Source organism: Poecilia mexicana, unplaced genomic scaffold, assembly GCF_051168715.1.
Source record: "Poecilia mexicana isolate PSO_F unplaced genomic scaffold, ASM5116871v1 scaffold_14, whole genome shotgun sequence".
Taxonomy (NCBI): domain Eukaryota; kingdom Metazoa; phylum Chordata; class Actinopteri; order Cyprinodontiformes; family Poeciliidae; genus Poecilia; species Poecilia mexicana.
In genome coordinates this window covers 8,440,533-8,467,796 of record NW_028263383.1, presented here as the reverse complement: position 1 = coordinate 8,467,796, position 27,264 = coordinate 8,440,533, and the positions used below count along the sequence as shown (strand labels likewise).

The window sequence follows — 27,264 nt, the reverse complement described above, 5'->3', positions numbered from 1 at the left end:
TTGTACACAGACGCATCAAAACCTGCAAGAGCCCTGAATTAAGGAAGCTTTGCTAAAAAGACTGACTTCCTTCTGCAGCTTCTGATGCTTTTATTGTTTGTTAAAACAGAAATGCTACGTTCTGTTACTTCTGATTCTTTCCTGCTGACAGATGTGTGTTTGTGTTGTTATTTACCACTTTATTTGTATTTGCTCTCCCACGATTGACAAAATTATCTTTTGATTTCCATAAGTCAACTTGAAAATGGCGTTGAACTTTCCTGCTATGCCTCAGAATCACAATAGCCGCCATTTTTCGATTCCTTTTTTAGGCCCTTGGTTTTAAAAGAGTAACCACAGATAGAAATGTGAAAACACACATCTGTTTCTTTGTATGTGTCTTCCTCTTCCTGATCGCCACTCATTTTTTGAACATTAATGTCCAGCATTATGCCTATGATTTCCTGTGGCTAAAATAAAACAAACAAACTCCGTATTAGAACCAGATTTTATTGTTCTTCTCTTTTCTTCAGGAAACAATGTACAAAAGCTCATAATTTTCTTCATAGGCAAAACAAATAAAAGAAATGTTAAACACATGTAGAGCTACAGGATAGAAAGACAAGCTCATTTACATTAAGATTTTAAAATTATCTAGATTCTTAGGGACAATGTAGAAAACACATCATCTATTTATGAAGGTGTTAGGCATGTTTCAAAATGCCCACTTGCAAGATGTAGGCAAATAAAAAAGGTGTCCAAATACATTTATTTGCATAATTTAAAAATACTAATAAGTGTGAGCTCTTTCTTTTCAACAGTGTTACAAGACAAGAATGAAAAGTAGTTAAAAGTTGTTGCCCTTTTTCCTCATATTTCATATTTGGTTAGATTTTCTCAATGTCGCGTACAAAATCTGACAAAGTCACATTGTACTGTAAATACAACATCCTTACTGCACAAATACAAACACATTTACTAGAATTTTACATTAAAAATTCTTTGTTACTTTGTAAGAAGTGTTAAAATCTGCAGGTCCTGAGGTGTGAGTACAGTGACACGAACAAAATCTTTTCAAGGATTATAGGAAGAACATTAAAGTTGTCCTTCCTTCCACAAAAATAAAAATGTCTGTATTTTGTCTACTGAAAGCTTATAAATCAGTTTGGGTTAAAAGTGGCTTTGAAACTAAAATGTGAAACTAAAGATAAATTCAGTGTTAGTGTATTAAGGCAATTTTTTAGCAGTGTGTCAGCATGCAGACAGAGCTGAAGGATCTGCCCAAAAAATCATAATAAACAATATTGCAGTTCATATTTAACACAGCATCTATGAACAAAACATTATATTAAACAGCTTGGTCATAAAATGTGACTCGTTTTGGATTCTCAGCCTAGACAGAAATTGTTTTCTCCAATTTCTGTTCTTTTCTTGTAGAAAACTAATGTAAATACATTGTTAAATTAAACTAGTCTACAACAGAAGGCTGATTTTAAGAAATATTCAGAAAAATTTATAGAAATGTAGCTTTTTGAACGTGTTACGGCCTTAGTTTCTAAATCAGCTAAGACATTCACAAGCTGTAATCATGCTATAGCACCACTATTGTTTCAATGAGGTCACTTCCTGTCTGTCGGTCTCTCACTTCCTCCTTCGGCCACAGTAGTTACCCTGACAGGCTCCACCTAATAGCAGCAACAAAGACAGTTACTCTCCAGCTGACGTACAAAGACACCAGGAGTGTTAGACATGTGATAATACTTTTCCTTATTCTGTGACAAATAAAATTTACTTCCTTTCATGTGAGATGTCAAATATTTCTGTTGTAATGAAAAGTCACAAAGTTTCTGTTTCTTTAGAAGCTGAATAACTAATTGCAACATGTTTTTCTCAAGAAAGAAAGCAGGATATCCTGTGATGGATTTGTTTATTTGAATAGATATGAACTTACTGGCCACTTTATTAGGTACATCTGTTCTGTTTGCTTGTTGATGTAAATCAAATGGTAACAATTTAATGCAGCTAGGCGTCTGAAGCCGACTTCCTGAAGGAGAAGTTTTTCAGAAACTTCAAATCTACTGTGGTTTTCACAAAATAACCACTCAAAAAGAGGAAACATCCGTTGAAAGGTAGTTGTGTGGATGAAAATGCCGTGTTTATGTCAACAGTGATGCTTTTATTTCCAAAAATGTGTTATTTCTCTAAGCCAGTTCTGAAGGCATAAGGGAGGCCCAACCCTTTCTTAAATCAATAAATCTATTAATTGCACGATGAATTAAAACGAGCTCAATAATTTCCATTTGCATCATTTATCATTTTTCTCTTTTCTTTCTTTCTACAAAAAACTGGATGACAAAAGGTTTTAGTCACCACTAGCTTATTTTGAAGAACAATTTTGTTTTCAGAGACCTCAGTATCCATTGTTTGTTGATTTGTTAGTTAAATTTGGACATTTAAAATGTCTTCCAGTTCCAGTGTTAAATCTTCATTAGAATTTGAAGTTTATTGATCTTTGAAAATGTGTTCTTGTATTATTTTGCTACCATTATATTACTTGAAATTGGTCTCAGAAACAATAACTTCTGGAACAGGTTATGTAATAATTTGATTTTTGTTACCTCTGTAGCCTCCAGTTCCAAGGAAGCCCTGCATGGCTGCGTATTTGGCTGCTTTCTGTGCTTTGGCTGAAAGTGGTGATAAATAAAAACAGCTTATTTCCACAGAAAAATCCAAGTTTTTTTGTTTTTTTTTAATGGCTTTTAAAAGGTAAATAAAATTAGTATGTGTTGTGCTGAACCAAACGTCTAAAGGAAGCTTCTTGTTTTCAGTTAATATAGACTCTGTGAATGCTGAATGGTGTGGCTCAACTAGAGTACAAAGTAAGTTTTCTTACATTTTTGTCCTGTCCCTGCATATCCTAGGGAACAATAGCAGGAAAAGTCACAGTTAACAATAGATTCTGTTAACAATAGTTTCATTTTTTAAGTCATTTTTAAGATGACACAAACAGCAACTTCAAGATTGAAGAATGTCTTTGTAAGAAAGCCTGTTGTCCGGTGAAGGTCATTTTACCTGGATAGCTTCCTCCTGCCGCTCCGCCATATCCAGGCACAGCTCCCCCTCCTGGTGCAACATGCACATTACAACTTAAAACTGTTTCGCCTGAACTGTTAGACAGTTAAGATCTTTTTGCTTCATCTGAATGTGTTTTTATTACAAATGTTTATATTGTGGTTAATAATAAATGAGTTTTTATTTTTCATAGCTCTGTGGTACAAACCTGGTTGACCGCCTACTCCTCCAACTGTTTGACCTCCTCCAGCGCCTCCTGCACCTCCAGCTGCAGTACCTGAACAAGCAAGTTAAAGTGAATAAGTGACTTAGATTTCTCTGTGTAATACAGCATTTTATAGCAAATAAAATCTGAAGAACACTAAATTTAAGTGCAATGTCTTTTTGAAAGTTGTATCCTGCCTGGTCCCCCTCCTACATATCCTCCTGCTCCTGCACCTGGACGGCTTCCAACTCCTGCACAAGGAGGTCGGAGGCAAGTAATCTTGTTTAGATAAATTACAGGCAACTCAGTCGGTATAGTAAAAAATCTGATCATTTACACAAGAAATAAAAAGAAAATAAATAGTTTTAAATTAAAGGTGCAGTCTTTTGCAGGCACATCTTGTCATTTTATAGCACAATCTGATGCTATATGATGTATATATCAGACATGACTTAAAAGAAATTTGATGCCTTGAATTGGGCCTCTGTCTCTTTAAGAAGCTCCTGCTCTTTTCGACAAGCCGCCTTCAGCACATCATCAGAACAATGTTTCTCCATTAGCCCTTTCACAAGGTTCTCAGGAGTGTTGCACTTGCAGCAGCTCATATGCTAAGCTCAGTTCCATCAGGTGTTTGCTAATTGCTGCTGCCGCTAGTCTGAAGGAGCTGAGTCAACGGGAGGAATGCTCTGAGACAGCAGGCGTTTTGGCTTGAATGGCTGCAACAGGACATTCAAGGATTTCTCAAACATGCATGAAAGAGTCGAAGCAACTCTCCAGGAGTGGTTTGATGAGGGAATAACATTATAAACATGATGTGAGGCTCAAAAACAGGTGATTTTACATAATAGGTTAATAACGTTCTTCATAAAAAAAAAATTAGGCAAAAGCGACCGATGTATATGAATGACCAGCACACTCAGTGAGGCTTTATTATGTCATGTCTGTAAATGTAGCATGCATCCAGATCCCAACCCAAAGCAGGAAATTGTCTGGAGCAAACTCAGTAATGAAATGTCAACATTTACATGGTTGGTTTGTCTCGTTATTCAATGCTTGTGTGAAAGGTCAGTTGCAGACATTGTTCAGACCGGATTCCCAGAACATTGTCAGGAATTACTGTGAGACGGTGTTTGTAGTTGGATGTTTCAGGATTTCCCTGTTTTTACCCACTATAATTTGTTTGTCCTTTTTGACGGTCAAACTACACTGGATGTAGGGGGTAAAAGACCAGCACCATGTGCAAACTGTTTTAATGTTTTGTTTTTAATAAGGCATTTTAGATACATCTACCTTGTCCATGTCCAGTTGCACCCAAAGTTGAACCATATCCAGACTTTCTTGATCCAAGTGCTTGGCCACCAGGACCAAAGCTGCCTCCCCCAGTGCCTCCAGGACCAAAGCTGCCTCCCCCAGTGCCTCCAGGACCAAAGCTGCCTCCCCCAGTGCCTCCAGGACCAAAGCTGCCTCCCCCAGTGCCTCCAGGACCAAAGCTGCCTCCCCCAGTCCCTCCAGGACCAAAGCTGCCTCCCCCAGTGCCTCCAGGACCAAAGCTGCCTCCCCCAGTGCCTCCAGGACCAAAGCTGCCTCCCCCAGTGCCTCCAGGACCAAAGCTGCCTCCCCCAGTGCCTCCAGGACCAAAGCTGCCTCCTCCAGTCCCAAAACCAGTAGATCCAGCACCCCCAGTGCCACCTGGCCCGTATCCTCCAGGTCTAGCTCCAGTTCCACCAAGACCGGCTCCTCCCGAACCTCCAGTCAGGACAAAGAGTGTATTAAAGATATAAATATAGATATAAACAGTTCATTATTGATTAAACTTAAACTGGATTACCTGGTCCATAACCAGTTCCTCCATAACCTGGATGTACAAAAATGAAAAGATGAAAATCAATACGTTTTATTATTTTCAAAAGATCAAAGCCATTTTTATGTCTACCTGTGTGAACCCTACATACCAGATTTAGGTTTCCTTTTTCCTAGTCCTTGACCAGCTGGTCCAAAACCAGTTGCAGGTCCAAAGCCTCCAGTTCCAGCACCAGCGGGTCCAAAGCCTCCAGTTCCAGCACCAGCGGGTCCAAAGCCTCCAGTTCCAGCACCAGCTACACCAGGTGCGACTCCTCCAGTCCCAAAAGAACCAGGTCCATATCTGCCAGGTCCAGTTCCTGCTCCACCAGCTACACCTGAAAAATGGAAATACACATTCTGTTCTAGCTTTGAAAGAAATAAACTTTAGGTGCTTTTTAATGCAACAGTTGATAACATTTTCTAAAAATTATATATATTTTTACATATTTGTTAAAATGTCACAATGTCCTGTCAGTATAACATAATTTTTGAAAAATTTAATTTTTAAAAAATTTATTTTAGTTTCATACCAGAAAACCTGCATCATGATTTGGAAATAATATCTTGTGGGGTCAAAGGGCAGGTGCAGGGACAGTGGAGTTGGTGCCCGTTTAAATTAAACAATGATGGGGGGGCAAGTAAAGCCTGGTGGCCCGCCAGGCTTATATGCACTGGAGGAAGCCCTTTTATCAACATGCGAGGGAAAGCTGGCTCATTCATGGGGTTTAGTCACATTTTCTCTTTTGAAACAAATGAATAAAATGTAACTACCTTGTCCGTATCCAGCTCCACCCAGTGATGTTCCGTAGCCTGTCAACAGCGTTTAACGTTTTGAAATGTGTCACAGTATTTAATTGTTAAATGTATTTATTATTCTACCTGTTTTTGACGGTTTTCTTGTTCCCAGTCCTTGACCTCCAGTATAAACTCCAGGAATAGGCCCAACTCCACCAGTACCAACACCACCTGGTCCATAGGTACCTGGTCTCGTTCCAACACCTCCCAGTCCTGTGCCAGCAGAGCCAGGGCCAAGTCCGGCTTGACCAGTACCACTGGGTCCGTAACCACCTGGACCAACTCCTCCTGATCCAGCTCCATATCTGCCAAGGCCAGCTCCGGCTCCATAACCTGAAATTAAATCCTGTTCAGCTTCAGTTTCCTTCCATTATAATCTGCATTTAATCTGTGCTTTCATACTTTTTGGGGGTTTCCTGGATCCGGAACCGGTGCCATATCTAGAACCTGTTTAACACAAATTACAAACAGGTTCCCTGTTAGTCTGACTAAACTAAATCCAACTGTTTTACTTGTTTTTATTTTTTAAATGTTTGTACTAGTGAACCTACCATCAGGTCCGATGCCACCACCATATCCACCCAGCCCAACGCTGACGCTACCAGAGCCTGGTGCTACACCTCCAGGGCCCGTTCCAACCCCAGGAGTCCCAACACTGCCAGAACCGCCAATGGGTCTCCCAAATCCACCAGACCCAGTACCATAGCCGCCTGAACCTACACCAAAACCTCCTGTACCAGTACCATAGCCGCCAGAACCAGCACCAGGGTAGCGTGGACCTGAGTTGGAAAGAACGTACATGCTGCACCACAGTTCAAGCATTTTCTAACGTTGGACTGGAAGTTTACGTACCTCCACCTGGTAAAACTCCACCTGCGCCGTAGCCTGCAGGAGACGATAAGTGAGATGTATAAATTAAATGTCAGTAAATTACAGATGAATGAAAAACATTCTGAAGGTAAAACATGGCTGCTGCTCACTTTTTCCAGGTTTTACGACTTCTGTTGCTACCCCACCAGCTCCGGGTACCACCCCACCGACTCCACCTGGTCCAACACCTATAAAGTAAGAAAAAAACATTTTTCCAGGATTTGTTCTGATTTTTTTTGTCCCTCATAACTTTAGTCCATTCGTTTGTTGGTCGTATACTTGATAAAATCAGGACCTTGAGGTGGTTTCGCTGTTCCTCCTGCTGGTCCGATTTCTCTTCCAGTGGCTGGACCGTCGCCTCTTCCCACTCCTGTTTGTGTTCCAGAAACGTCTCCGGTTCCCCCGGCACCGGTCGGACTCCCGGGCCTTCTGTCTCTTTCTCCATCAGGACCTCCTTCCCCATCTCCCTCACCTGGTGTGTCGCCTCTAGGAACACCTGTAAGACAAAACCAAAAACATTACAAAGTCTATTGGATGACCGAACAGCAGAGATGTTGCTCCTCCATAGTTTAGGCTGTTTGTCTGATTACCTGTATTCAGAGTTGGGTCGTAACTAGTTACATTTACTCAATTACATTTACATGACTAACGTTTTTTTCTTTTTTTTTTTATTGTACTTTTAGTAGTACTTTTACTTTTTTCTTTTACTTGAGTAATTTTATTATGAAGTATCTCTTACTTGAGTAAAATTTCTGCATTTTCTACCCATTGAATGAAAAACAAATTTCAACCAAAAATTCACCAGACACACACTATTTTTATCCTTAAAATACCAAAATTTCCACTTAACTTTATAATCTGCTTTGTCTGATTATGTAATTTTTTAAATATTAAATGACTGAATTTTAATCTGTTACTCAGTAGTTGAGTAGACTTTTTTATCAAATACTTTTTTATTCTTACTTGATTAATTTTGGGATGGCTACTTTTTACTTGCATAAAAATATGTTGAAGTACTGCTACTCTTACTTGAGTAAACGTTTTGGGTGCTCTACCCACCTCTGTATTTACTCAGACATGAATAACGTGTGGAATCTGTTTATCTTTAAAACATTGATCTTATTCAAATTTAAAAAAGATTTGAGTGTAAATTTAAGGCACTTTTGCCAGAATTTTATTAATAAAAATGTTAGCTTTTATGAATTACTTTTCACTTTACAATTACAAACTACTTTGTGTTGGTCTACCACATAAAATTGCGATAACATGAATAATGTTTTTGATTGTATTTTGACAAAATGTGAAGATATTCCATTGATATTACTATTACAACTCTGTTCTCTCATTTTATTTTTTCCTTTCTTGTATTTCTTCTCATGTTTTAGTGCTGACAAAGCAAAAAGAATAGTTCAAAGGTAACAATAATGTTTGTTTTGCCTAAACCAGACTCATTTTATTCACCTGGAGGTTTGAGAGGACTGACTTGTTGGAGTCCTCCCCCGGAGAGGTCACCTCCCGGACCTGCATAAATCAGAAAATTAAATCAAAACAAGTTTTCTTCCTGGTTTCGGTCATATGAAGCAATTAGAATACACTGCAGTGACTAACTCTCACCTCCAGGGGGAAGTCTTGTTCCACCTGAATTTTAGAGAATTTAAAACGTGATGCCAAAGTGACAATATTTTATCAACTATCAACTGAATTTCTGATGGTTCAACTTACCAACTGCTGTTCCTCCTGTTTAAAACAAGAAACACTTTTAAAAATGTGCACTTACCAGTAGTGCACACAGTGGATGAAATCAGTTCATGAAGCAACACCTACCATCTGTTTGTGCAGGTGAACCACCAACTGTAAAGGGAAAACAACATGTTTTTATTCAGGATTCAAATTTAAATTCTTCTTCTCGGAACTTTTAAAGGTTTATTTTTTGTGGCGCACACATCTTCAAAATCATTAAATTAGGAAAAATAAAATAATTACTGGCTGGATCAGCGTTTGCCTTGGTTTTGCTATAATACTTTTGTTTTTGTTTATTTTTGAAGTTAACAAAAAGTAAAATATACATTATATAGATTATATACATCTCTACACTTTGGTGAAAGATGTCACCTGAGTGTGGAGATGTATTCTTTACAATATATAAAATTACAAGACGCACCAATAAATCATCCATTTTGTTTATAAACCACCCTAACTTTTGGCCAAATATAACAAAAATAAAATAATGTTTCCTTACTATTCATGAAATGCATTTTAATTTAGAAATCCCAATATTTATGTTGTATAAATGCATCAATGAACAGCACTCACTGTTTTATCTACATTTTAAAAACCAGTCAGATAAAAAATGTTCGACGTGATCCAATGATTCCTTCATTTTCTTTTAGATTCAAAATTATTACATTTATAAAATGACCTTCGCATAACATTTTTCTCTTTTATTTGTTGAAGTTTTAAGAAATAAAATATATAAGTTAGTTGAAGTTGGAAGTAGCAGTCAGACCTCAAAGAAAATTGGAAATCAGTAACAGCCAGGAAACATATCATCTTAAAAGACAACTAATGTGTTTTAACTATCTTTTGTTAAAACATAAATTTTCTAAACTGAGTCATTAGTGCCTGAGGTAAACTTATCAAACCTATGATGATATGAGAGTCAAAAAGATAAACAGTTTAATTTGAGGAGCATATATATGAATCCAAAGATTTTCTGATTCTTGTTCTGTTTATCTAAATGTTCCTGGAACAGCTTTATAGCCAAACATTAAACCAACACAAACTAAAAGTTATTTATCTCATTTATAAATTTTACACATAAAATGTAAATCTTTCATTACTCATTCAGTTTGAATGAGTAATGAAATTAAAGTGTCCTGTTAACGTCACATGGGGGCGCTGTTTGAGAAGTCTGTGAAAACATTGCTTATGTAAAGTGAAATTATAGACGCCCACAAAGACTGATTACATTATAACCTGACTTCACTTTTACAAATTGTAAAGAATCTCACCTGGAACTGTGTTCCCATTAAATCCTATTTTAGAACAATGATTAAATGGGTATAAATGAATCGTAGCTTTAAGAAATGTCTGGCATTTGCACAATAGTATTTTTAAAACACTTCAGCATATTTGATATGTATTTTGGTTGGAATTACCTGGTGTTGCTCCAATGATGGGGATACTGGTTCCATTTGCACTATCTCCCTCGCCTCCCAGTGGTCTTCCACCTACACCAGTCTGTCCTGTTTTAATATTAATTTACATGAATCAACCTTTCAATCTAGACAAATTAATCTCATTTAATAGAAATAATTTCAAGTTTCACACACCATCTCCTCCAGGAATCCCAGAGCCCTCTAACGTAGTGCTAGCACCACCATCACCTGGACAATTAGTTAAAAAAATAATTTAAAACTTTCTAATTATGAATAAGAGAAACTTCATCTGAGGAGATACCTTCTCCTGCTGGTGTTGATGTGCCATCTGGAGGTCCAGGTCTTCCTTCTGATCCAGTTTATGTGATTTATCAGGTACAGATAATCCAATTATTGATCTAAAATGGCCACAGTAATGTTTTTAATGTTAAAAACATTAAGAATAAGCTCACCACCAGGTTGAGGTGTTGGTCTTGCACCACTGACGGTTCCATTTACATCAACACCAGTTCCTACTCCTGCTCCAGGTACAACAGAGCCTGGCTGGCCTTAAATGTCAAAAAGAAAAGATAGTTATTAACTAATTCCTTTTAAATCCTATTTAATTGATTGATTTTCCTCTGTATGTTTACCAAACTTAGCTGCTTTACTCCCTGCTGTTCCAGTGCCTGGGGACAGAAAAAAACTTTACTTGATTTCACCAGGAAAACATATACATATAACCAAGTTAGACCACAAAAGAGGATAACTTTTTAATCTGAATTTAAAAACATTTTTTGTTGCACATTATTATTTTTTTGGTTTGTTTTGATGTTTTGTTTCATTCCTAAACTGTCATCCAAGTCTGGAACGGACAAAAAAGTAACAGTGATTATTGTTGACTGAACTCAGTAAATTCAAAGTAGCTGATATGATTTTTATTGGCTGCTTATGAGAGTTGTCAAAAACACTTTGACCACTTTGCGATGGCAGAAAACAATTGCCAAAATGAAAAATGTGAAAAGTTTATATCTTTGACGGTATCTACCGTCAGATAATGTCTGAGAAAAGCTGCGTAGAATACGCCTATTCTTGTTCAGTCGTCCTATAGCAGCATATTTGTAAAATAATTTCAACCCATAATCTCTTTGCTCCATAAAGAGAACTAATTGTTTAAACTAATTGTTTACCTTTGCGATATTAAACAGACCAAACTAACCTTGACCTCCAGATCCAGGTCCATAGCCACCTATAAGAACATCAAACCAAAGAATAAGAAAAAAAAACATTTTCAGATTATGGCAAAAAAGTGTTTTTAATTAGCTTAAGAGAACGAAAAGCGTCAGCACACAAACACCAAAAGAAAGGACTCATCACCTCTTCCGGCTCCCCCTCCAAGCACTCCTCCACCACCTGTCCCAACTTGGCCTTTTGCAAAAAATGTATTAGAAAGAAAAATCAGCTTTCCTGTGATTACAAACATTCCAAAAATATGAATTTTTTGAAAATGTCATTTTCTTTCATACCGTATTTAGAACGTTTAGATCCAGGCCCATAACCTGTGCATAAGAGAGAAACTTTACTTCAACAGGTTTCAAGCTGTAACTAATCTGAGTGTATTCAAGAGATGAAAATGTCCTCTTAACCTGTCCCATATCCAGCTCCCGGGCCTACACCATAACCTCCACCTGGCACATAACCAGTTCCAGCTACCGAGCCACTTCCAGGTCCATATCCTCTGCCAACACCAAGAGATGTTCCAGTTCCTGGACCCCCAAATCCAGGAGATCCTCCTCCACCAGGAAGTCCTGTTAAGAAGAGAGTTTACAGCTAGCTTATAACTAGTCAACATATTCATATTTGTCATATAAACAATTAAACATAACATCATAGTTACAGTTAAAGTCAAAAGCTAATCTAACGTACAATTGTTTTCACTTTTTAAATGAGTCAAATAAATATTAAATCCCACCATATTTGAGAGACTTTGCACCACCAGGATATCCTAAAAGCAGAGAATTAAAACATTTACACAGAAGACCTTTTTACATCAACATTATTAATTTATTTAATAATGCTCCCCTTTTTGAACAGTGACTTCCTGTTCAAAAGGGGAGGGGCTAATATGGCGTCTTGGTGGTGATCAGTGCTGGTCTGTTTTGACACACATGGTTTCATATAGCTGTATTCTTGTATGTGGAAGAATCCTGATATTTTATGGTGAGTGGTCAGATTTTGGCTTGCCCACAGCCACATGCTTTGATATAGCACAGAGCTTCTGATAACTTTTGATCGTCAATGCCTGCAGTCAATGCTTGTAGGAGGAGATTGATTATATACAATGTGCTTAAAATGGACAAAATGGTGACTTTGATTCAAAATGATCAACTTTTTGTGGGGTTTGATTTGAACCATGGCTACAAGAGACTTTTTTTGTTAGTCGTGATAAGTTTCACATGTGTACTGTAATATTGTGATTGTTGGTCAAATCATGCGTTGGGCTGATTTGGGGGCTGATTAAAAAAAAAAACAATTCGGTAACACTTTATTTGAAAGGGGGTGAATAAGACTGTCATGACACTGTCATAAACATGACATAACACCTGTCATGAGCATGAATAAGCCTTCATGAATATTTATGACTGTTGTCATAAAGCGTCATTCGGTAAATTATGACACTTTTAATACAAAGTTGACATTATTCAAAATGTCTTTGTTATGACAACTTGACATTAACCAAGAAATCATTACTGTTTAAACTTTACCTTTAATAACATAAAGTTACCTAATTTTTAAAGTGCAATCAGTAATACTTTTATAACAAATTTATATCAGTAATGATTTCCTGGTTAATGTCAAGTTGTTATAACAAAGACATTTTGAATAATGTCAACTTTGTATTAAAAGTGTCATAATTTACCGAATGACACTTTATAACAACAGTCATAAATATTCATGAAGGCTTATTCATGTTCATGACAGTTGTTATGTCATGTTTATGACAGTGTCATGTCAGTCTTATTCACCCCCCTTCAAATGAAGTGTTACCAACAATTCTAACGGCACTGTGGAGGAATTAGGCTATGACCATGAAATTTTGTATTGCATTCTTTTTGGAGGGTAGGTTAGGACCAATCGTCAGTGTGGTGCAGCTCGGTGAAATATGTGGAATTTAGAACCAAATGTAAGGCAAAAGCTTACAGGCTTTCTTCACTGCACCACCATTGCCATATCCTCCACCGAAAACTCTTTGTGCTTTATAACAAGTTAGACCAACGTGTTGTCTGTCTTCTGATACAAGATGATCATGATTAGGTGAATGTGGTCGGAGATGGAAAAAAATGACACTTCCTGTTCTGAAGGGACAGGGCTTAGATGACCTCAGCATATGACTACATAGTATCATCAGTCATCCAACATGGAAGACTAATACCAAGTTTGGTTCAATTTGGGCTTTCAATGTGAAAGTTACAGCGTTTGTAAATCAGGCCATTTGTGAAGATGCAAGCATAAAAACTCCAGCTTTTGATAACTTTTAATCCCCAATGCCGTAAGGCCATATTGACCAAGTTTGAAACTAATGGCTCAAAGTCAGTTTGCTAAAGTTCAACATGTATAAAAAAAATAAAAAATGACCCTTTAATGTTTCCTGTTGGGTTTAGGGCATACCTCCAACAACCTTTTGTTTTTTGTTTCAGTGGGTTCTACCTACAAACCAAATTACCAGTTGACCTGTCTCATGTCAAAATATAAAAATTTCAGTTGAGGGACAGTTTTGGGTGAAGATTGGTTAGTTTTGTATATGTTTAGGCCTCCAAGTTAATTTATTTGAAATACAATAGACCTTCACAGCGCTTTCACTGCTCGAGTCTAATAAGGAAGAATTTGACACATGGGTATAAAATGATGACACAAACTGGTAAAAAAAAAGCTAATTCCAAAGTTGTTGCAGACATTTTGACAATATTCTTTTTCTATTTTTACCTCCGGCAGTGCCTGGTCCAAAGCCTCCTGCTAAACCTCCTGTTCCAATGCCAGAACCAGGTGTCCCTCCTGTCCGGACTCCTGATCCAGGCCCACCACCAGTTGCCACCCCACCTCGTCCAGGAAGCAATCCACCAACTCCAAGTCCAGACCCTGGCCCAGTTCCAACCCCAAGTCCTCCTGCCCCCAGGGCACCTCCCACGCCTCCAGGGAGTCCTGAAAAGAGAATTTGTTTCTTAAAGGGAAAATAGACAAACTATTTTGATCAAAAAACTCATGTCATTGAAGATAGATATTACTCAACAAAGATTTGACAACATGAAGTAATGTCATATCAATTACTGCCTGCAGGATTAATTGATCAGACTGTCTGTTGGTAGAAACAATAAAATCACAAGTGTACAAGGTTCATCAGATATTGGATATTTTGAAGGTTGCCTCACCATATTTATTTGCTTTTGCTCCTGCAGATCCTGCAGATAAATCACAAGTACTTTAAGAACTATGATAACCAAGTTAAACATATTAGAGTATATGTCTGTGTTTTTTATTTTACCTCCAGGTCCATAGCCTATACCAGCTCCACCAGGAACAACACCACCAGGTCCATAGCCTGTACCAGCACCACCAGGGACGCTACCAGGTCCATAGCCTGTACCAGCTCCACCAGGAACCATGCCACCAGGTCCATAGCCTATACCAGCTCCACCAGGAACCACGCCACCAGGTCCATAGCCTGTACCAACACCACCAGGTCCAACTCCGCCCGGCCCAACTCCACCAGGTCCAACTCCTCCTGGCCCGTATCCTGTACCAGCGCCACCTGGACCAACTCCACCAGGTCCAACTCCTCCTGGCCCGTATCCTGTACCAGCGCCACCAGGTCCAACTCCAGCTGGTCCTAATCCTGTTCCTCCAAGTGCTCCGCTCAGCATGCCTACAATGTGCAGAATCATAATGTTTTCTTAGTTTTAGGAAACAGTTGCAGAAATATTTTATACATCCATATCTTACAGTTTTGGAATATTCTTACCATATTTACGAGCTTTGGCACTGGCATCATATCCTGAAATAAACATAAAGTATTAGACGGGTTTCAATGAATGGGAATTAAAGTGATCATGTTCTCTTAATGGGTAGTTATAAAGGGAGATTATGGCTATAATTGCACTCTATAACTGTATCTGCTGATTTACCCCCAGTTCCTGTTCCAGTGCCAGTTCCTCCAGGTCCATATCCAGTCCCAGCACCACCTGGTCCAACACCACCAGGTACAACTCCTCCTGGTCCATATCCAGTCCCAGCACCACCAGGTACAACTCCTCCTGGTCCATATCCAGTCCCAGCACCACCAGGCACAACTCCTCCTGGTCCATATCCAGTACCAGCACCACCAGGTCTCACTCCCCCAGGTCCATATCCAGTCCCAGCACCACCAGGTACAACTCCTCCTGGCCCGTATCCTGTACCAGCACCACCAGGTCTAACTCCACCAGGTCCAACTCCTCCTGGTCCGTATCCTGTACCAGCGCCACCTGGACCAACTCCACCAGGTCCAACTCCAGCTGGTCCTAATCCTGTTCCTCCAAGTGCTCCGCTCAGCATGCCTACAATGTGCAGAATCATAATGTTTTCTTAGTTTAGGAAACAGTTGCAGAAATATTTTATACATCCATATCTTACAGTTTTGGAATATTCTTACCATATTTACGAGCTTTGGCACTGGCATCATATCCTGAAATAAACATAAAGTATTAGATGGGTTTTCAATGAATGGGAATTAAAGTGACCATAAAGTGATCAAATTATGGCTACAATGTCACTCTATAACTGTATCTGCTGATTTACCCCCGGTTCCTGTTCCAGTGCCAGTTCCTCCAGGTCCATATCCAGTCCCAGCACCACCTGGTCCAACACCACCAGGTACAACTCCCCCAGGTCCATATCCAGTCCCAGCACCACCTGGTCCAACACCACCAGGTACAACTCCCCCAGGTCCATATCCAGTCCCAGCACCACCAGGTACAACTCCTCCTGGCCTGTATCCTGTACCAGGGCCACCTGTACCAACACCACCAGGTCCAACTCCGCCTGGCCCAACTCCACCAGGTAAAACTCCTCCTGGCCCGTATCCTGTACCAGCGCCACCTGGACCAACACCACCAGGTCCAACTCCTCCTGGTCCGTATCCTGTACCAGCGCCACCTGGACCAACTCCACCAGGTCCAACTCCAGCTGGTCCTAATCCTGTTCCTCCAAGTGCTCCGCTCAGCATGCCTACAATGTGCAGAATCATAATGTTTTCTTAGTTTTAGGAAACAGTTGCAGAAATATTTTATACATCCATATCTTACAGTTTTGGAATATTCTTACCATATTTACGAGCTTTGGCACTGGCATCATATCCTGAAATAAACATAAAGTATTAGACGGGTTTTCAGTGAATGGGAATTAAAGTGATCATGTTCTCTTAATGGGTAGTTATAAAGGGAAATTATAGCTACAGTTACACTCTATAACTGTATCTGCTGATTTACCCCCAGTTCCTGTTCCAGTGCCAGTTCCTCCAGGTCCATATCCAGTCCCAGCACCACCAGGTACAACTCCTCCTGGTCCATAGCCAGTCCCAGCACCACCTGGTACAACTCCTCCTGGTCCATAGCCAGTCCCAGCACCACCAGGTACTACTCCTCCTGGTCCATAGCCAGTCCCAGCACCACCAGGTACAACTCCTCCTGGTCCATAGCCAGTTCCAGCACCACCAGGTACTACTCCTCCTGGTCCATAGCCAGTCCCAGCACCACCAGGTACTACTCCTCCTGGTCCATATCCAGTCCCAGCACCACCAGGTAATACTCCTCCTGGTCCATAGCCAGTCCCAGCACCACCAGGTACAACTCCTCCTGGTCCATAGCCAGTCCCAGCACCACCAGGTACTACTCCTCCTGGTCCATAGCCAGTCCCAGCACCACCAGGTACAACTCCTCCTGGTCCATAGCCAGTTCCAGCACCACCAGGTACTACTCCTCCTGGTCCATAGCCAGTCCCAGCACCACCAGGTACTACTCCTCCTGGTCCATAGCCAGTCCCAGCACCTCCAGGTACTACTCCTCCTGGTCCATAGCCAGTCCCAGCACCTCCTGGGCCAATGCCAAGCCCTGATCCAGGCCCTAGTCCTGTACCTTGGCCAAGTCCTCCTCCTAGCTGTCCTCCTAGACCGCCCCCTGTTGTGCTGGGACCAACTCCAGTTCCACCAGGACCTACACCACCAGCAAAGAGTAAAGACAATTTATTGCTGTAAAATAGTCAAATCTGCATATTTTAGATGTAAGTTGCATGAAGGCATGCCTCACCATATTTGCGTGCTTTCGCTGAGCCAGGACCATAACCTGTGTAAAATGTAATATCAGTTTATGTGCTGAAATGTGTACTTGAAATTGAAGTGTGCTATTAAATAAAATATTAGAGGAATTATTGATTAGAACATTAACAGAAGAAAAATGTCTTTGTTAGTTGTGTTTTGCAACTGGTTTCCCTCAAAGAGCAGGAAATAAACCATGTATGCTGCTGCCCATACCTGGTCCGACTCCGCCTGGTCCGACTCCGCCTGGTCCGACTCCGCCTGGTCCTACTCCTCCTGGTCTGACTCCGCCTGGTCCGACGCCGCCTGGTCCGACTCCGCCTGGTCCGACTCCGCCTGGTCCAATTCCTGTTCCAGTTCCACTTCCTGCTCCAGGGACTACACCTATGCCACCTCCAGGAAGTCCTCCAGTGCCTAAAGCTCCTCCCTGACCAAGATGGCCTCCTCCAGCTCCAGCACCACCTCAAGAAAAATAACGTTTACCAAAACATCAATGATGCATCCAGTCAGCTTGCCACAGTAAGTTACAGATTACAGATTTGACTTACCATATTTGGCTGCAGCTTTGGCTGGTTTCTTTGATTTTCCTGTCCCTAAATCAAAACACAAAGGTTTGAATATCGATTTAGTTTATTCAGTATGTCCTTTGCATGTATTATTGTTTTCATAGAAATGTTTTTCTGCATTTAGAAGTCCTGATGTACCTGATTTTGGTGATATTAGAGGGTAACCATGAAAAACTCCAGATAAAGTTTGTCCTCGACCATCTAAGACGAGAAAGACAAAATACAGAATTACATAAATGGGAACCTAGTATTTAAATTCTGAAATCAAATTAGTAACATATGTACTTAATAACTTGTAGATTTAAGACCTTGAGACACTTACTGCTTCCTTGTCCTACCCCGCCTTGACCAAGTACTCCAGTCCCTGCAAAAAGATAAGTGTTGTGCCAAAACAAGTTCTCATATCGTTCATAACCAAAGCACATTTACATACCAGTTTGAGGCCCAATTCCAGATCCAGTAACTACTCCAGGGAGAACCCCTCGGCCTCCAAAACCTTATCAGAGGACATTGAAAGACTAATATTTTTTTTCCTCCCTACAATACACGATACTCCATGTTACATATAGCTCTACAACACACCTTGACCTGGTACAAATCCACCCTGATAAAGTCCAGGTACGCCGATGCCTGTGTAATTCATAATTATATTAAGAATATCTCAAGGAAAAATCGTTTTTGTAACAGATTGATTAAGCTCATACCTGGAACTTGCTTGGATGCTTTACCACCACTTTTTCCTCCAGCTCCTGCACTAGTCTGAGGTAATATCGGAGCTGCAGAGAAAATTTACAGTTAATAAAAAAACACATTATGCATTTAGAATTTAAAAATGCCGCATGATATGACAAATAACAGACATTTTGTTTTTAAACCTTAAAGTTTTGCTGAATTTTAGTAAAATTAAAATACTGTTTTTCAAGGCCTGTTGACATTTGCTGCATGTTTTCCCTCCTCTCATAACTCATTTTCCTGTCGAGCTACTTTCAAAAAGCCAAAAAAAAAATAAATAAAAAATCATTTAAAAGAATATAAATTAGTCACACGTGACGGAACAAGAGCAAATGGGGATGAATACAGATGCACAGCACAGTTTTCAAGTTTGTGTTTCAAACAAATTTTAAAACAATATGCTCCTTCTACTTTACAAATGTGTGCCGATCTTAGTTTGATGAATAAAATTCCAATAAAAAAACAAAGATTTGTGGTTGTAACATGACAAAATCTGTACAAGTAGAAGGAGAATGAACCTTTTAGCAAGGCACAATAGACAAACATTTGCAAATTGTTGGCTATATTATAATTTATTCATCACCTCCGCCTGGAAGAGTTCCACCAGGTCCAAATCCTGCACCCCCAGGTCCAACTCCTGCACCCCCAGGCCCAAATCCTGCACCCCCAGGTCCAACTCCTGCACCCCCAGGCCCAAATCCTGCACCCCCAGGTCCAACTCCTGCACCCCCAGGCCCAAATCCTGCACCCCCAGGCCCAAATCCTGTACCCCCAGGTCCAACTCCTGCACCCCCAGGCCCAAATCCTGTACCCCCAGGTCCAACTCCTGCACCCCCAGGCCCAAATCCTGCACCACTAGGCCCAAATCCGGCACCCCCAGGTCCAAGTCCTGCACCACTAGGCCCAAATCCGGCACCCCCAGGTCCAAGTCCTGCACCACTAGGCCCAAATCCTGTACCCCCAGGTCCAACTCCTGCACCACTAGGCCCAAATCCTGTACCCCCAGGTCCAACTCCTGCACCACTAGGCCCAAATCCTGTACCCCCAGGTCTAAATCCAGTTCCTCCAGGCCCATAACCCGTTCCTCCAAGAGATGTTCCAGCACCACCTATGGTAACAAAAACACATCAACCACATTTAGCTAAGAACCGAAGTGGAAAAGAGGTTTTGAAAATGTACTCACCTGTTTTGGGGGGTTTGGGACCATAACCACCGCCATATCCTCCATAAACACCTAGAGACATTTAGGTAAATATTAACGATTATATGTAAATCAGTTTGAGTTACGTTATTATGACTTAATTCCCAGAGGTCAGTGTTGATGCTTCTTTCAACTGGTTGAGCTAATAATGTAAACTAGTTTATAATACTGGGACATATACCTTAATTTTAATCTACTTCTGTAAAATTGGCTTTGTTGCTATAGTTTTAAATATTGAAACATATTATGATTTTCTAATATTGTTTCATTTTTATCTTTATATAAGTCTGGTTTGTTGGATTTATTTACTCAGATTTACCTTTTGTTGAGTTTTGTACTTTTTAAACTTTGGTCATCAAACTGTTACTAAAGCTGTTCTTCCAATATTTGATTATGTAAATCATAATGTTTGGGAATTAATAGCCTTTAATAGAGGCCTAATAGTAGTGAAGTTCATTACCTTAGACATGAAATTTTCTTAAACCTGCCTTAAAAATATTCATAGTCAACTTGCAAACAAGGACAAGTTTCAATTATAAGTTAAACATGGGAAAAGACATCAACTTACATTCTGTGTAATAAAAACACAACAAATGGAGTTTAACAGATAAAATAAGTACATTTAAGTAAAGGTTTGTCTATAAATGTTTTCTATCCTCTTATTGACCCATATTCTGCCCACCGGGACAATGCGTGGATTTCAAAAGGTTTGTCAAAACTGGGGCTTATCCTATGAGAGCTGCTTTCATCATATCACCAACATTTTTCATCCTGCACAGTCAACGCGCATGTATGAGGGATGAAAAACAAGGAGGCCTCAAATTCCAAAGCAAATCCGTCTGGCTGACGTAATGACTGCCATTGTTTATTGAGGGACTCCCATGCCTAACACATTATATCCTTTATCACTATGTGTGCGGGTGGTCCCTGAACAATAGCCTATAATGTTGATGTCAGAGGAAATGAAATAATGGTCTATGTACACAGTATTTATCTTCCAGTTTAGTGTTGATATAAAAACAATATTTACATTAATCTGCCATTGGCATGGTACAAGAGTTTAGACTTCAGGTTATGTTTGTTCGAGTAACTTTCACTGTATTAAATAAGCAGCCTGCAAACTAAATGTTTAGATTCTGCACATGTTGCAGGAACTTTTGCTTAATATTTAGTGCCTTGACAAACATTGAAGCTTTTAACAGTTTTTTATGTTATAACCACAGACTTCAATGTTTGTTAGTAGAAATTTTTGTGAAGTTGGAAGGAAAATGATGCACACAGTATGCCTCAGTGAATGTTTTGCCCATTTCTCATTGGAAAACGACTAAAGATCAATGAGATTAGACTGAGGGCATCTCTGAGAACTGCAACAGATTCTCATTTGCATTTAGCTCTAGGTAAGCCAACCCTTAACCCTAACCTGTCTTTTTTTGTCATTTGGTTTTCATCATCCTGTTTGTTCACCGGTTTTCTCCCACAAACATGAGACCTTCACAGAACATTTGTATATACTGAGATTAAATTACATTTTCTTACTCTGAAAACTAATTAGCTTAGAAGACAATTGCTTATGCTGAATCTAACTTGACTAAAGGTAGCAGAATAGATATGAATATGACCAGTAAACCTTTCATATTTTTGTTGGTATCATCAACCATTTATCATTTAACTTCTGTTTCTCAGTTACCTGCTGCTTTGTGTTGATGTATCAAACAAGAATCCACATAAAACCTTGAAGTTTCTGGTTGTAATTCGAAAAGACGCGATGACTAATGGCTTAAGTAACTTCCATGACTGATTTTTCTATAAGTCGGTTATTGTAATCAGGCAATTACTCTGATTTTAAAAATTTAAGTACTATTTGGTGAGTTTTATTATCATTCACTAAATGCTCAGAATGCTTAAAGTAAAAACCTAAAAAATCAATTCAAAAATAATTTTAAGAAAACTTTTTTTACCTGGACCGACTCCACCAGGTCCAACTCCACCAGGTCCGACTCCACCAGGTCCGACTCCACCAGGTCCGACTCCACCTGGTCCAACTCCACCAGGTCCGACTCCACCTGGACCGACTCCACCAGGTCCGACTCCACCTGGACCGACTCCACCAGGTCCAACTCCACCAGGAATGACTCCACCTGGACCAACTCCACCAGGTCCGACTCCACCAGGTCCAACTCCACCAGGACCGACTCCACCTGGACCGACTCCACCTGGTCCGACTCCACCAGGTCCGACTCCACCAGGACGAGTTCCAAAGCCTCCAGGACCGACACCACCTGGTCCCAGTCCTCCTCCTACACCTCCAGCTCCCTGTCCAAATCCACCATAACCAGCGCCTGCAAAGAAATGGAAAGCTTTATTTTTGCCTTAATGCAGTTGCAGCAACAGTTTGGGATCCATTTCTACAGATCCTACCTGTTTTGGGAGGTTTTCCACCTGGAAGAAGAAACCAAACATGACAGTTCACTGCTGGTGAGTTTACAGACAAACTTGGAATCAACAGCAAACTGGAACAAGCATTTCTCACCAGCTACTCCCAGTCCACTACCAGCTGGACCAAATGTACCAGGCCTGAAACTCCCAGGTCCGACTCCACCAGGTCCAACTCCACCAGGTCCAATTCCACCAGGTCCAACTCCACCTGGTCTGACTCCACCTGGTCCGACTCCACCTGGTCCAACTCCACCTGGTCCAACTCCACCTGGTCCGACGCCACCTGGTCTAACACCTCCTGGTGCTATGCCTCCAGGTCCTAATGCCCCGGGTCCTTGTCCACCATATCCTCCTAAGGTACAAGTGAATTTAAATTGGTTTATTATTCACAAAAGTTTCTTAATGCAGCCATTTCTATCAGGAATGTAGCTCAATATTCTTTACAGAAGGAATTAAAATGACATAATTTACTTGTGAACATTTAAGACCTTTCCTGTGTGTTTTCCAGTTTGTTCAAGGCAGTGCTCTCCTAGCTTCCCAAAAGTTCAGTTAATTGCAACTTATCTCAATAATAAGATAGCTGTTGTTCCACAAACAAGCTTTGCACCATTGGCCCTTCTGACACACACCAGGGTGAAGCGTCCTGCTTTAACGGGGGGTGGACAGACTGGGAATCGAACTGGTGATCCACCAATTACAGGGCAAATTCCTACGGTTGTCGCCACCATCACCCCAATCATAATATTGGGATATCTTGAAACTGATGCTTTTACGCACGGTTATCATACCAACTCGTGCCTAGACACAACATACTTATAGGCGTCTCTCGGCAATGATCAAAAGTATAACTAATGTCAGTTCAGATAGATCTACACAACATAGATGTCAGGGATGTTATAGCTCAGAGGTGAAAAAAGCTTAACAAATTTCAGCCTATTTTTTCTTTTTGGTTGAAATCGACATGGAATTGATTATCTTTGAAACAAAAACACATGGTCCTCCAGCAAGTGTCTGATTTTATGAGCACAAGTGTTGGAAATAAAAACTAAATTCATCTAAAGTCAATCAAACAGGAAATGTGATCACAGTCAATAAAACCAAGAAGAAAATGAGCTGTCATCTACCTCCACCGAGACCAGCACCAAGACCCGCTCCACCTCCACCAAAGCCTGTTCCAGTTCCTGCTCCAGTTCCAGCGCCGCTTGGCCCAAATCCAGCACCTGGACCGGCTCCGGCTCCTCCAGAGGATGGTACGTATACACCTGGTTACAAACATCAGTGTCTTAGCTATAAACATGCAGCCTCAAATTTTGAATTTAGGATACATGCAGAAGAAAACTTTATTTTTATCTTACTTTGAGTTTGTGTGTTTTTGTAAGTGTTGATTTATCTGCAGCTGATAACAAACACTGCCTAACCGAAAAGGCATGCCTCTCCGCTCATAATTCTCACACTTTTCTGCACCTATGTTCTGTATTTCACCAATCTCTGCTGCCAAAAATAGAAACACATGCAGGGAACAGCTATAAAAGGAAAAGCTTAAGAACCCACAGTCCAGATGTAGAACACAGTCTGCAGGGATTCCTGAAGAATGTGAGTTACTGATGTCACAGTAATGCCATGTACATTAACAACATAGTAAATAACTCAGCTGCTCAGTCACTCTGTCTGCAGGCTCCTTTGAGATCTGTTGTTGCTTTAGAAAACAAATTGTACAAGCAAAAATGAAGACTTGGATCTACTAAAAATAAGTTTTATTGGAAGGATGTGTCTCTACATTGACTGCAAGTATTAATTTTGGTTTTATTAACTTGTAACTATAAACTCAGCATAGTTACTTTAATGTAAAGTGGTTTAGTATTTTATGTTTGAGTTTAGATTTATTTACAGAAACATCACAATGTTGGTTTATTGTATTGTTGTTGTGTTGATTTGTAACCATTTGAAGATGAAACAACTGAATGGATCCAGCTGTAGTTAAAATGCCTTGCAAAAATATTTACAGCGTTGGAACTTTTTCACATTTTTCTCATATTCTAACAACAGACATCAGAGTTTTATGTTCATGGTTCATCCAACAGATGGAAAGGATGGGGTTTAATCTCAATATGAATACAGTCCTTACTGATCCAGAAACACCAAACAGGTAAAGTTGGAAACAATGTTTCTAGACCTGTTCATCAATAAAGTGAATGAGAGAGATCTGTTACAAAGACACGATCATCAGTCAGACCACACAAACAACAAAATCATAAAGTTAGCCAAGAGGCTGCTCATGGGTGAGCTGTCAAACTCTCCACAAATCTGGCCTTTAAGGAGGAGTGGCAAGGAGAAAAGATAATGTTGAAAGAAAACAGGAAGAAGTCTCACTTGCACTGCACACCACCATGAACGCAACATCTTAGCTCTGCAGCTTGGCGATAGACATTGCTGTACAGTATTGGCAGCATCATGAGACTTCCCAGTTGGGATTGCAGCATCTTGGTGTAAATACATTTATTTAGCAAAGACATGGAAACTGATCAGAGCAGATAGGAAGTTAAATGAAGATAAACAGAACAGAAATTACTTTTATCCTCCCACAAAACTCAAATATATAATTTTTAATTAGGCGTATCAGAGTAAATATTACACTTTTTTTAAAATCCTTGTATCATTTTCTTTATGCTTTACAACTTTGTTACTTTGTGTTGATTTGCTTATTCTCTCTATATATACATTTAGAAATATAAATCACATTAATGCCCAGTATGTACTTTAAAATAACAGTTACTCTCTTAATTAATGCATGATGTGTGAAGCATTTAACCTACAACTACAATTTGTCACCATATTAAATGTTTATTAGGAAGATACTTCAAGATGGAAAAGACACGGTAACACTTTATTTGAAGGGGGTGAATAAGACTGTCATGACACTGTCATTAACATGACATAACACCTGTCATGAACATGAATAAGTCTTCATGAATATTTATGACTGTTGTCATAAAGCGTCATTCGGTAAATTATGACACCTTTAATACAAAGTTGACATTATTCAAAATGTCTCTGTTATGACAACTTGACATTAACCAGGAAATCATTACTGTTTAAACTTTACCTTTAATAACATAAAGTTACCTAATTTTTAAAGTGCAATCAGTAATACTTTTATAACAAATTTATATCAGTAATGATTTCCTGGTTAATGTCAAGTTGTCATAACAAAGACATTTTGAATAATGTCAACTTTGTATTAAAAGTGTCATAATTTACCGAATGACGCTTTATGACAACAGTCATAAATATTCATGAAGGCTTATTCATGTTCATGACAGGTGTTATGTCATGTTTATGACAGTGTCATGTCAGTCTTATTCAACCCCCTTCAAATAAAGTGTTATCAAAGACACTTTGTCCTTTTAAGATTACAGAAAAGTCCTCAATGTTTTTTAACCACTAGCCAGTTAAAGGAGCAAGATTTTTAAAATATTCCCATGAAAGTCAAATATTTATGTTTAATTTTATTTAAAAAAGATGCTCAGGTTACTGACTTTTACAGCCAGATTTCAGGTGAATTGCACCTGTGTCTTTGCCCTAAAAGGTATTTAAAAACTTGTAGATATTTGGACATTTTTTGTAGGTTCTTGAATCTATGAAAAAAATATAAATACCTAAAATACATCACACCTCTTATTTAACTAAAACTGAACTATGAAGGCCTAGAAGATCTCCAGTAGAAAATCTAATATTAACTTCGCCTATGCATATTTTTCTGATGATGCATTTTATGTGACACCTGACCTGCAGGTGCTGCCCTGCAAACATGCTCAGAAGGGGGACCTACCTCCTTGCTGCGACGGTTTCCACAGAGCCAGGAGAAGCACTCCATGCAGGTATGTGGCGACCGTCCCTCTCGCCATCTCGCTCCAAAATGTCACTCACCTCCCACACCGTCCAGGTTTTATTCCCAGCAAGCCTATCACGGCTCTCCAGGGCCTTTAGGAAGGAGGAGGGGGGAAAAGCAAAATGATGTTAATCAGGACCCTGTCGATTGGCTAAGAAGGCACAAGGAGAGAGATAGACGGAGAGAGGAGGAGAGAGGGAATAGAAATACTGCTTCACCTTGTTAAACCAATGGGCTGCACTTTATGATCCTGTGGTGCCAGAAAGAGTGAAAACGGAGGATAACAGAGAGAAAAAACAAGAGAACGAGTGAAGAGAGTTCATGAATTAAAAAAAAGAGACTGTTTGTTTTTTCTCACATCCCTAACAAAACATGTAGCTTGTTGTGTTAAAGATTGCTGCTCATCACTGTGGTGAGTCAAGAATAACAAAAAACATACGTCCTGCTACTTCGCTACCCAATAAAAACAGAAGGGCATTTTTCTAGCTTACGTGTTGTGATATTTGTGTTTTGCAGAAGGTTTAAAAGCAAAACTGAAAGTGTTCAAACATCAATACTGTTTGCTAGAATGTGAACCTGTAGCTTTAAAGGTACAATAATTAAACCATTCAAAAGGAAACAAAAGAATTAATCAAAACATTACAAAAATAATCCATTGATTGTTTTTAATTTGTCTGATATCATGTCATGGTGGTTACAGATATTCCTCTCCTTCCTCCGTGACACTTTTCAGCTCATTCCAGGGTTTGAAGGTGTTGCATGTCAGGATTTCCTGCACCAGTGGGGTGACTGTTGCCAAATCTCTCTCACAGCAGAGCAGTAGAGGGCAGAATTTTAGACCTTTGCAGAGATGGATAATGCCCCCTAAACCAGATAGCACATACTATCTGGTCCAGGTACCTTATACTCCTGCAGCAGACCCCCTAGAAACCCTAAAAAGACATGTCTGTAATCCTTCTGCAGCCTCACATGCAGACAACCAAACTCATAGCACTTGCTTGAGGATAAAGTCTCCACTATTGTTCCATGACCAAAACAAAAGCCACATTACCCTTCCTAGATCTCAGATTCTACATTTTGATGTGACTTCCTTTACAAAACCTTAAAGTAAGCTTTCCAGAGCGGCTAGGATCTTTGATTCTTCGACAGTGTCCTTTCTTAAGCCCAGTCTGCCGCTCCACAAGTGTCTATAGGA

The 27,264-nt window shown here is 39.8% G+C and overlaps 1 protein-coding gene across 1 annotated transcript; it reads right to left on the bottom strand.

Annotated features, from left to right (window-relative positions):
• Positions 1–469: 469 nt before the first annotated feature.
• elnb (elastin b) lies at positions 470–26,644 on the bottom strand. The gene is made up of 53 exons (XM_088012730.1): positions 26,010–26,644; positions 23,305–23,442; positions 22,275–22,532; positions 22,163–22,183; positions 21,703–22,083; positions 19,727–19,777; positions 19,127–19,651; positions 18,516–18,587; positions 18,394–18,441; positions 18,245–18,307; positions 18,134–18,175; positions 17,950–18,012; positions 17,794–17,838; positions 17,462–17,707; positions 17,238–17,273; positions 16,422–17,144; positions 16,258–16,290; positions 15,733–16,161; positions 15,587–15,619; positions 15,081–15,491; positions 14,918–14,950; positions 14,441–14,821; positions 14,328–14,357; positions 13,885–14,100; positions 11,873–11,905; positions 11,547–11,708; positions 11,427–11,459; positions 11,278–11,328; positions 11,120–11,149; positions 10,554–10,589; positions 10,374–10,469; positions 10,223–10,270; positions 10,096–10,149; positions 9,922–10,008; positions 8,588–8,614; positions 8,486–8,500; positions 8,378–8,401; positions 8,225–8,284; positions 7,059–7,259; positions 6,874–6,951; positions 6,746–6,778; positions 6,445–6,672; positions 6,296–6,340; positions 5,978–6,226; positions 5,870–5,908; positions 5,209–5,433; positions 5,085–5,111; positions 4,547–5,002; positions 3,260–3,328; positions 3,052–3,102; positions 2,873–2,896; positions 2,598–2,663; positions 470–1,664 (listed from the first exon to the last, which is right to left on the bottom strand). The coding sequence occupies exons 1-53, from the start codon at positions 26,083–26,085 to the stop codon at positions 1,621–1,623; spliced, it is 6,945 nt and encodes a 2,314-aa protein (XP_087868856.1). The 5' UTR covers positions 26,086–26,644; the 3' UTR covers positions 470–1,620.
• Between the last annotated feature and the right edge of the window lie 620 nt (positions 26,645–27,264).